At 49.2% G+C, this 10,588-nt stretch overlaps 1 protein-coding gene across 1 annotated transcript; it reads left to right on the top strand.

Annotated features, from left to right (window-relative positions):
* Window positions 1-2,277: 2,277 nt before the first annotated feature.
* On the top strand, window positions 2,278-9,249 carry LOC144139235 (uncharacterized). Its single transcript, XM_077671653.1, has 3 exons — window positions 2,278-2,419; window positions 6,903-7,016; window positions 8,971-9,249. The coding sequence occupies exons 1-3, from the start codon at window positions 2,345-2,347 to the stop codon at window positions 9,124-9,126; spliced, it is 345 nt and encodes a 114-aa protein (XP_077527779.1). The 5' UTR covers window positions 2,278-2,344; the 3' UTR covers window positions 9,127-9,249.
* The last annotated feature ends 1,339 nt before the right edge of the window (window positions 9,250-10,588 follow it).

Below are 10,588 nucleotides of genomic sequence, written 5' to 3'. Positions count from 1 at the left end.
TTCGAATCTCACTGAGCACGTCCGCAAGACTCACGGCGACCCTTTGTGTTCTGAGCATGCGCACTGGTCATCCGTGCAAGCTCTACGTACGTGAAACTAAAACTGCCTATTGACTATTCGCTTCGGTCGCAGTGAGAGCATAGTCCGTCTCCCTATTTCCGTCAGGAGAAAAATACCTGCGCACGTTCAACCTGGTTGCAGAAGCTGAATTAGCATGGCATACTGCAAGCATAATTTTATTACCACGAAAGTGTTTTATTCCCGGATACACGAAGATTTCGCTGAAGTCATATCCGTCACGGAAGTGACGCCAGTACAACGAAGCGAACGTCCTGTAAAGGGTGCACCCCTGCACACAGGGTCTTCTTGCGGGGAAGCAACCTTTAGTACCAAAGAGTTACCACCTGTAACAGGGAAAAGAAAGTATTTCGGGCCTAATAAGCTTTAGTGCCTGCCCTAAGCAACGCTAGTATTAAACCAAGAGTGTAAAACATCGTTATATTAGCCCTTTTTGGTAAGATGACATGTCATCACCCCGCTTCAAAAGGGAAACCAATAGAAATCATCATCATCATCATCATCAGTACGTTATCCTTAGGGCTGTTCGTTTTCGGGTTTTATATTTTAACACGAAAGTGTTCTATGCCGCGATGCCCCAAGATTTCACTGACGTCATATCCGTAACGGAAATGACGCCAGTACACATTTGCCGAAGTGACCCGCCGGCAGGACGTCGCTCGCCAAACACACCCACAAGACAGCCGCCGACCCGCAAATCATGCTCAGCTTCAGATATCGCTGCACATTTCACTTTCGTGTTTTACCAATTCCTATGACGGAGGACTCTACCACAGTTTTTTTTCCATTTAGCCATTACCCAGTTATTGCTTAATGCGTGATACAAAAGTTGACCTTCACCTTTAGTCGTGACACAGGGTTCAAAAGTATATGCTTATCGCTCCACTCGAAGTTGTAGAAATCACTTGCGTCAAGTGTGCGCACGCGCACCTTCGGGCTTCAATATTCGAGACGTCACGTCATTTCCGCACAGGCCGTACTGCACGTGCACACTGTAAACGGTTCGATGTACAAGTCTGATGACAGTATACAACTAAAAATATCCCGGGCCATCTCCACTAACGTAATACGTGGGATGGGCCAAGCATGCAGTGCATCTGTATTCGGAGGTTGCAAGGCTCTCTTTTTCCACACGGCACGCGTTGATTGGGCGCCGGAGAAGCGCCAGTGACTAGCGCTTGCTGAGGCGGTGGCGCCGTCTCTTGCGTTGAACTGGATTTAAGCAATTTGCATGCCCTGTCTGCCCCAATTACGGGCAGTGTCAGGGGTCAATGCGAGCCGAGTGCTATTGCCGCCCTGGAGGCTTGTCCTTAAAGAAAGACAGTTTATTATAACCCACACATCAGGCCGCAGCGACTAGTGGTAGCAGTGCTGCTCTACAAACAGAATTTCAGTTTTCATGCAACATGGTAATACAACACACTGCACAATCATTGTATGCGACGGGCAACAAGCTACTAGAAAATCAGTTCATTCTCGGTAATCACCGAGGCCCCGGCGTCAGGCAAGTATGCCTTATCTGCTTCAACCGACCACTCGACCCGATCAGGCCTAGCGTCGAGAGCCGGAGGTTACATACTTGAGTGTAACAAAAATTATTACCCGTCTACAAACAGCTTCTGCTTGTGCTTGACGATTGCTGAAACGGGCAGGGAGCGTTCCACAAATCTTTAAATCATGTTAGTTTATTTTGAACCGGTTTTATCCATTATGCACTTTTCTTTTAGTGCGCGTTACGTTCTAGCGCGAGGCGTTTGAAAACGAGTGTCCCGGTGTTTTAGTACCGTGACTACATGAGACGACGACGACGACAGGAGACTTAGACAGCCTGAGCCCCCAATAACGTAGTTGGTACTTCATGATAACCACCGTTGGGAGCGAAAAATTTCAAAGGACGTGACAAAAGAACAGGTGCCTTTTTTTGTTTCGGTGGCTGTCATGGAGTACAAGGAAGCAGGATGCGATATAAAGGTAATAAACGCGTGAAAAAAATTTGCGCGGTTTTTATAGAAAAGTCGCTTTCTGTAGCTATACATAGCACGTTCCCATCACATCGCTAGGATATCAGACAACTTAGGTAGAGTCTTGACACCAAGGGAATGATATCCGATGCGTCTTCTCTTTAGCTAAGGCTGCCAAGCAGGGCCGCCTGGTGGTACACCACCTTGACCAAACTTCTCGCGTCGCTGTGCAGCGCTACCGGCTGTGGAAGGTGCACCCGTGGCGTCGGCGCCTGCACCTGGACAACGTGTGCTTCACGCTCTCCATGGCCGTCATCAAGGAGCAGAAGGGCGCCGTCAGGAACACCATGCTCGGATACAACTACACCAGCCTCAAGGAGGTCGGCGCTGCCTCTATTCTTTTTACTTCTGTCCGCGAATACAGGGTGGTGGAACACTTCAGAAAATTTTCTTGAGTGAACCGCCGCTCTGTTCGCGCTCAAACTTCACACGAAGGTCGCATTTTATGGTCTATTTTGTTTGACACCGAGAACAAAGAGTGTATACTCACCTGTTTATTCTGAAAATAAATAAAAATGATTTTCGCCTATGGGAAAATGGCGGCTGATCTGGACGTGCGAGCCAGCGTGAGTTGATGATGATGATGATGATTAGTAGCCTTCCCTTTGAATCGGGGCGTCGGTTGTCAGCAAACGACTTGCCTGTTTTATTACGCTTACTTGCCCTACTCCCAGCTAACCTATAGATTTGCTTCCTCCCTCCCATGTCTCCCTCTTCCCTGTTTTAAACTAAACGCCCCCACCCCCCTTTTTTCTCCCCTCGCTGTTGTAAATTCTCATCCGTATGATTACTCCGCCTGCATACCCATCCCTTCCCTACTTTTCCTCCACCACCACTCCAGTCGCCTCTTCGTCACCTCTATGGCCTTGAAGTTGAGGTTGCCCTTCGCCCCAAATTTCAAAGCCTCCGCCAGCGTCGTTTCCTCCTCACCCCGCGGTGGCCGTATCTCTGTGCACCTCCTGACAATATGGTCTATAGTTTCCCGATCACTGCCGCAGCATGCACACGTTTCATCCTGCTGCCTGTACCTACTCGTGTATGCCCGGGTTCTCAGGCACCCTGCCCGTGCCTCGAAGAGCAACGCACTGCCCCTCGTATTGCCGTAGAATCTCTCCTTCATTTCCCCGTTTCTCTGCCTTATAGGTCTCCAGTGTTCTTTTCGCTTCTATTCTCTGTGCCCACTTCGTCGTCTCTGCTGCCTTTACCTGCTTTTTAACTGTTGTGTAAACCCCGCTTTCCCCTACCGACTTTCCGTACCGCTTGGTCAGCTGTCTGGTCCTCCGCCTCCACCACGTGTCCACGCTCCTCATATACAGGTACTTAAACACCCTCGTGGCCCGTTTTCCGTCCTCCATGTCACGAAATCGCTCCTCAAACTTTATCTTGGTCTGCGCCTCCCTCGCCTCGAAAGACGACCAGCCCATATCCTCCTGTACCGCTTTATTTGTAGTTTTGCTGTGGGCCCCTAGGGACAATCTGCCTAGCCCTCCGATTTACCTCCAGGCCCGCTTGGGTCTCTGGTTTCATGCACGGAACCGAATTTGCGAAAGTTAATCCTGGTACCATGACCCCTTTCCAGACTCCCTTTACCACCTCGTATTTTCTCTATCCCCAGAGGGCTCTATGCTTCATTATAGCCGCGTTCCGTCTTCCTTTCGTCTTACGGTGAGCCTCATGCGCCTGCGTGTAATCTTCGCTGTCGTTCAGCCATACTCCTCAATATTTATACTCTTTCACCAATGCCTCCTCCCTGAAATAAAGTCATTCATCATCATCGCCAATGGTACTTCTACTTGCTGCACTGATACTGCTTTGTACTCCGCGCCGTCGTTAAAGACCATGATCCCCGATTTTTCTCTGCTAAAGGATAGCCCTAGGTGCATCGCTTCTTCACCGCATATATCCATCAAGCCCTGCATACTTATCCGGTTGTCCGCCATCAACAATATGTCATCTGCATACATTAGTCCCGGAACCCGTTGTTCCACCACCTGCCCGTTTTTCATGTAGGATAAGTCGAACCCCAGCGTACTGACTTCTAGCTTCTTTTCTAACCCCGCCATTTAGATCATGAACAGCAGCGGAGAGAGAGGACATCCTTGTTTCAAACCCTTGTAGGTGTATACAGGCCTATTGTATGTTACCCCCTCCCACACTATTTTCACTTGGTTCTCCCGGTATAGCTCCCTGAGTAAGCTAATGAATTATGCCCCAACTCCCTCGCCCTCCAGGATACTCCAAAGCCGCTCCCTGTCTACGTTATCATACGCGGCTTTAATGTCCAGAAAGGCTAACCACAAAGGTCGGTTTTGCATCTTCGCAACCTCTATGCATTGGCTTACCACAAATAAGTTGTCGTCTAGTCTTTTGTCTATTCGAAACCCATTTTGAAGCTCCCCTAATATCCTATTTTCTTCCACCCACTGCTCTAGTTCGAACTTCACTGCCTGCATTGCTAACCTGTACAGCACTGACGTGACGGTTACTGGCCTATACGAGCTCGGGTTTGTCCTGACTCATTTGCCCTTGTACACTAAGTTCATCCTGCTTATTTGCCACGCGGCCGGTATTGCCTTTTCTTCTATCCTTGTTCTGATTGCTTGTAGTAGCTTTCCCTTGCTCTTTGGTCCTAACTGGTTAATCAACTCCATCAATATCCCATCCCTGCCTGCCGCGGTATTTTTGGGGACCTTTTCCTCTGCTCTTTTCCATTTCAGCTTGTCCCCATCTATCTCCAGACATTCCGGCCTACCCGCCGCGATATCTCTGTGTCGCTGCGGGGCCTCTTCATCCACCTTACCGAACTTCTCCGCGATGATTTTGTGCAGGTATGCCAATGCTTCCTCTCCCTTGAGCATCTGCCCCTGCTCGCTTTCCTTCTGTGGGACTCGTACGTTTCCGTAATGCCTGCACATGGTTCCAAAACCTTTTCGGCGCGTATCTACCCCTCCCTCGTATTTGCGCTACCCATCGCTCGCTGTCTCCCTTTATTTTCGCCTGTACTAATTGCTGCACTTCCTCTTTCATTTGCTTATACTGTTCCCATTTTAGGTCCACCTCCTCCTGATGTCTCCCCATCCTCTTGGCCTGCCTGTGATCTCTAGACGCCTGTTTACACCTCTCTATCGCCTGCTTGATTTCTTTGTTCCACCAGCTTTTGGTCCATCGATTGACCCTCTCTGGCTTGATCTTGGAAAGACGGCGCCACCTTGGGTATGCAGAGCGAAACGCACGTTTGGGATTCACGCTAGGAAGGAGCCGAATGGTGTTGCACACGATCAAAAAATCTCTTTCGTCCCTACTTTACGATTATCACAAATAGTTACATAACAGCTGATACCAATCATAATAAAATATTCCCACGGTTCATCGTTGACAATAAACGTTGGATTTGTTTCCTCACCCGCTTTCACATTTTCTGATTGTCTGCAACACCATTTGGCTCCTTCCTAGCGTGAATCCTAAACGTGCGTTTCGTTCTGCATACCCCAGGTGGCGCCGTCTTTCCAAGATACACTTGCGCTGGATCGCACGTCCAAGTCGGCCGCCATTTTCCAATAGGTGAAAATCGTTTTTATTTATTTTCATAATAAACCGGTAAGTACCGTCGCTGGTCCCGGTGTCCAACAAAATAAACCAGAAAATGCGACTTTCGCGTAAACTTTGATCGCGAACAGAGCGGCGGATCGCTAAGGAATTTTTTTTTAATTTTAAGAAAGGAAGGTCCCCGATGACTTTGGTAGCGGAGCGTAGATAATTTTCAGCGTGTGAAAAAAAATGCGTAAAAAGGTTAAAACGAGGTCATATGACGTCAAAATTTTGATATAGCGGCTTATACTGCCTCTAAAAAATGTGTCTCAGCATTGCACTTGTGTTAAGAGGTGAAGCAGACATAAAGGGGATCAGTGCAAGCTTGGTCTTCGTAAGCAGCCTTTCCCACATCGTGTGTTGGACAGTGAAGAACGGCCATCTACGTTGGGAGTGTAGTTGCAGCCCAACTTTATACTCCTCTCCACCGACCCCACCGTCTCTTTCCCGAGTCTTGTATTCTCCTCGCCAAGCGGGGCGTCTCTCCCCCGCTCTGCCATTGCGCAATGTCGTGCGCTCTTCGATGGACACCTGTGCGGCGCAATAGAGCTTGCGCCGTGATTAGTGCAGCCGCACTATACCTAATTCCCTATGTCCACTATGTGTCCTTTCCCTGTGTGTCCTTTATCTGCGATGCAGAGATCACTCCACTGTCCTGTTAATTAAAAATAGCAAATCCACTCCGTATAGATGGTACTCACTGAAAAGTTTAGTCGTCAATTTCTTCGCTTGGCAACACCGAAAACGGCCACGGACATGGCGCGACTTGTGCCACTGCGCCCGCGCGCCGCAGAAAATAAAAACACTGACGTGCGTCGTCTGCTCCGTTTCAACCCGGTTCTCAACGGCGGTGTCAGCAGAGATGTTATTAACCGCGCTCACATTGGAGTCGAGGCGTTACTGGGCGTTAGGTGGGGTAGAGTTTGGAACGTCCACCACACATCATGGGCTTGGGCACGGACAAGTATACCGCCATCCCGCGGAGCCCGACGTAACCAGTCACGGCGCACTCACATGGTTGCCTGCTTGCGTACCTCGCCAGTGAATACAAGCTATATAGCTAAATCCCAACACCGCGAATCCCACCAGAGCGCCATCTTCGCTAGACTTCCCTCTTTACAGCGTGAAAGGGATCTGATTTTGTTCCTTGTGCTGACGATCCATGACGCCAGAAATGACGGCGCACCGTCAGCTACATGTCATTGCTTCCTGCAGCCGTGCCAGCAAAGCGGCTTGCGGAAGGGCATCGACTGGAAAGCCCTCTCTCGGTTCCGGGAGAACAGAACCATCTACTACGCGTACGACAACAAGCAGACGCTCACCAACAAGGTAACTGTTCAACTTCTACAGATGCCGGTCACTGTACTACAGGGAGTTTTCAAGAAAATTCAGAACTCTCCCCCCCTCGAAGACCTGCCACGCGTGATCATCGAAGTGGCTGCATTTAGCTAAGGTCTCAGTAGTTGTTAATTATGTTTAAGGTTCCGAGTGACGTGAAATGCAGCAGTCGTTGTTGGAATTTTCAAAGGACAGAATTAACACCATGCATGGTAGCGTCTTGATTTCCATTTTCAGCTCGTATTTTAACTGAGAGACACGTACTTTGCATGTACACCGCTGTTCGCAATCGCGACGAGATTGGCGGAGCCATTTCAAGCACTTTCTCTCTTGCCCGCTCCAAGCAGGAAAAAAATATAGGACCTACATTGGTAATAAATGGCTCAAATTGTTTCAGGCTACGTGTGATGTAGGTTCTCACTGTTAATGTATACGTATTATTTTTCAGTGACCATCAGATGCTTCCGCACATCTCCCCCTCTTCCCCGTCAAGCTCTGAATGGAATTCCGTAACCCAACCCCTATCGAACTTCCCGGCTACCCCAACACTCTTGACCGGCGCGGTCTCCCGGCCGAGTGCCTCGATGCCAGCGCTGCCGTACGGTGGAGACGCGCGTGAATCGAGGCACCCTACTTATTCCACATGCGTTCCAAGCTGAACGTGGAACATATGTAGTGGAACCTTTCGTTGCTGTTGCCGTTCGATTTCTTATATTGCGCCAGGAGCTATAGTGGCGCGAGCGACAGCGGGCGACAGAGTGAATTTTTTTTCCGCAGTTGATGTAGTATTTCATTTGCTATCGCAAAAAAAAACAATCATCCACGAATTTTCAAATAAAGGAACACTGCAAATGCAACTCATGTGTTGATTTTCTTCCTTTGTATTTGCGTCATGTGTTGTTCTTGTCCAACGGTGCTGACAAGTATGAACATTGACAACGGACTTAGACGTTTAGATTTGACTGTGGGTATATAAGACTATTGCTCAGCGTCTGTTTCACTTTGGCCGGGTGGCAGAACCAAGCGACAGACAGGCACAACAACAGACCAAAATTTCTGCCTTCAAGTAGCCCAAGAAAGACTATCGTCTTTAAAAAATTCACTCCGCCGCCTGCTGTCTCCCGCGCCATTATAGCTCCTGGCGGCAACTTAAAAAATCAAACAGGAACAGTAACGAAAGGTTCCACTAGAAAGATTCCACATTCCGCTGTAACGCATGTGTAGTAACTAGGGTGCCCCGATTCACGCGCGTCTCCGCCGTACTGCAGTGGTGGTATCGAGGCACCCGGCCTGGAGCAGCGGAACGCGGTAAATTTAAATTGACTTGAGCAAACCTCTAGCGTGTTTATCTTAGAAGTAGCGAGACGGGAGAGGAACAACATGAGAGGTGAGAGGGAAAGAAAACGGAGGCTTTTACTCGGCAGGGGCGCCAGACGACTATCGTCTTTCATCGACATTTGCAACGAAAGGATCAGATACACGACCAATTCGTCTTATTTGTTTTTCTAGAGCGAATGCGTGAGTTCGCGCCTTACTCGCGTAGCCAAGTACACAAATGGACGCGAATGCAAGGGTACCAGAGATTGCCCGAAAACGCGCTGATATATTGTCTTTCACGGCTTCACGTTACCACAGTAATCACCCCAGTCGTTTGAACCTTCTTCGCTGCCTCGCACATTGCGGGACTAAATTTCGTGACTGCGGCCCGCTCACCGATGTGAGTTTGAGACCCCTGCTGTAGAGAGATAGAGACAGAAATTAACTTTATTTAACAAAAGGGTTAATTCAGCGCGGTGGCCGAAGACCATAGTGCTTTGACGACTATAAGCTGCCCGACCCGTGAGTTCCCTCTGTAGATCCAAGTTTGCGCAACCCAGCGTTGCTTCAACACTCTATAGACGTCCAGCAGTCCCTAAACGACGTGGCGTGGCCGTTTTCTTTGCAGATCTGGCGGCTGGCGCACGAGTTCCCGCGGTACTGCGTGGCCGTGTACGACGTGGAGATGGACGACTTCGAAGACGTCTGTCCCAAGAAGAGCGTCCCGCTGCTGCGCCTTGTCCACAAGCTCGTCACGGCCACCAGGAAGACCAGGCAGGACTGACCGCCGGCCACGTCACGCCTCTCCGTCCAAGGCCAGAGGCGTTGGGCACGTCTACCGAGAAATACTGGAGAATGCTAGGGTGCAGCAGGACGTCTGCCGACTGCTGGGTGTCCTGTCGCTGTTCGGAACGCTGGGATAAAATGCATTTGCTCCCAAATGTGCTGCCAACTTTCTTGTTTGATGCGCGGGCATCCGAAAATGGTGTCACTCTGTCACTTACCGTTCTTGAGGCATGCACTTTGCTAGTCTCTCCGCGCATCCCTCGTGTTGTTCCTACGCTTTGATTTATTTTCAAAGAATGGTAGGGTTTATCCTATACTTGCAAGCACTGGGATACGAGCCCTCATTCCATTCTTAAACATAAATGCAGGTTCTCCTGCACGCCGTTAGTGTATCATACAGCCGTGTTCCACAGGGCGCGCTTTTATCAGTCCGTTTGCATTCACAATGTCATTCTAAACGCAGAAACAAGTGAACCGAGGCACTAACTTCCAATGCCACATCACCTATTTCTCTCTCTGGCCACTTAAATATCTCAATACTGAAAACTTCAGCAAAAGTGAGCATGCGGACACATCGGAAAGCACAGAACGTAAGCTCGAACGTAGCTATGTGTGCGAGATTAGCATACACAACACACGCCGTTATCCCTCCACTCTATAGTTCATCTCACAAGCTAGCTGCAGCACTGTGGAGGCTACATTGTTATCAATAGTGCGCCCACTGAGGGCGCCTAGTCCGCCGTGAAGGGGGTCCTGAAAGGACACTCCCTTCTCCCTTTCGGCAAGTGGCACCGCACGGCCCCGGCGCCTTTTGTCGCTTCCTTCGCGGTGAGTTAGGCGCCCTGAGGGGGACAACAATGTAGGCTCTACAGTGCTGCAGCTAGCTTGTGAGATGAACTATAGTTTCGCTTTACTGCGCTGCACAGCACTGAAGTCACGGCAGCGGTAACTCATCTGCACGCACCAAACGGTGTTGTTAATTTGTGAAACGTAAAAAGATGAAAATGTCAAGTACGGTGGATCGGATTGAATTAGCCGAGCTTCCGAAACTGATTAAGAAGTAAAATAAACGATATTCGTGCATATAACATGGCAGCGATCGAGGAAACGCTGCAAATATGGGGAAGCTTGTAAGAAACTATAAAAACAACTACAACTTTAGCAACTATAAGCAACTACATGGGGAAGCTTGGAAGCAACTATAACTTTCTCCTATTATAGCTAGGAGAAAGCTGGCGATTGTTAGACAGGATATACGCAAACAGAGACGAGCACAGTAACATTGCGCACAACTTGGACGAGATAATAAGGTAGTAGAACGATTCTACACTACGCTGCATGCCAGCGACACAAGACCAGGGGTATAGTGTCGCTGTCTACTCTTCTTTGTGCCTCGCAAGAAAGAAGACGATGCCAAGCAGAAACCGTCGGGGACAGGCAAGGAAGATAGAACACGTTCT

The sequence above is a fragment of the Haemaphysalis longicornis genome, unplaced genomic scaffold, assembly GCF_048455015.1.
Source record: "Haemaphysalis longicornis isolate Haplotype H1 unplaced genomic scaffold, Haemaphysalis longicornis Haplotype H1 scaffold_5, whole genome shotgun sequence".
NCBI classification, from domain to species: Eukaryota; Metazoa; Arthropoda; class Arachnida; order Ixodida; family Ixodidae; genus Haemaphysalis; species Haemaphysalis longicornis.
The sequence above is the reverse complement of the archived record's forward strand: the minus strand, read 5'-3'. Positions and strand labels throughout refer to the sequence as shown.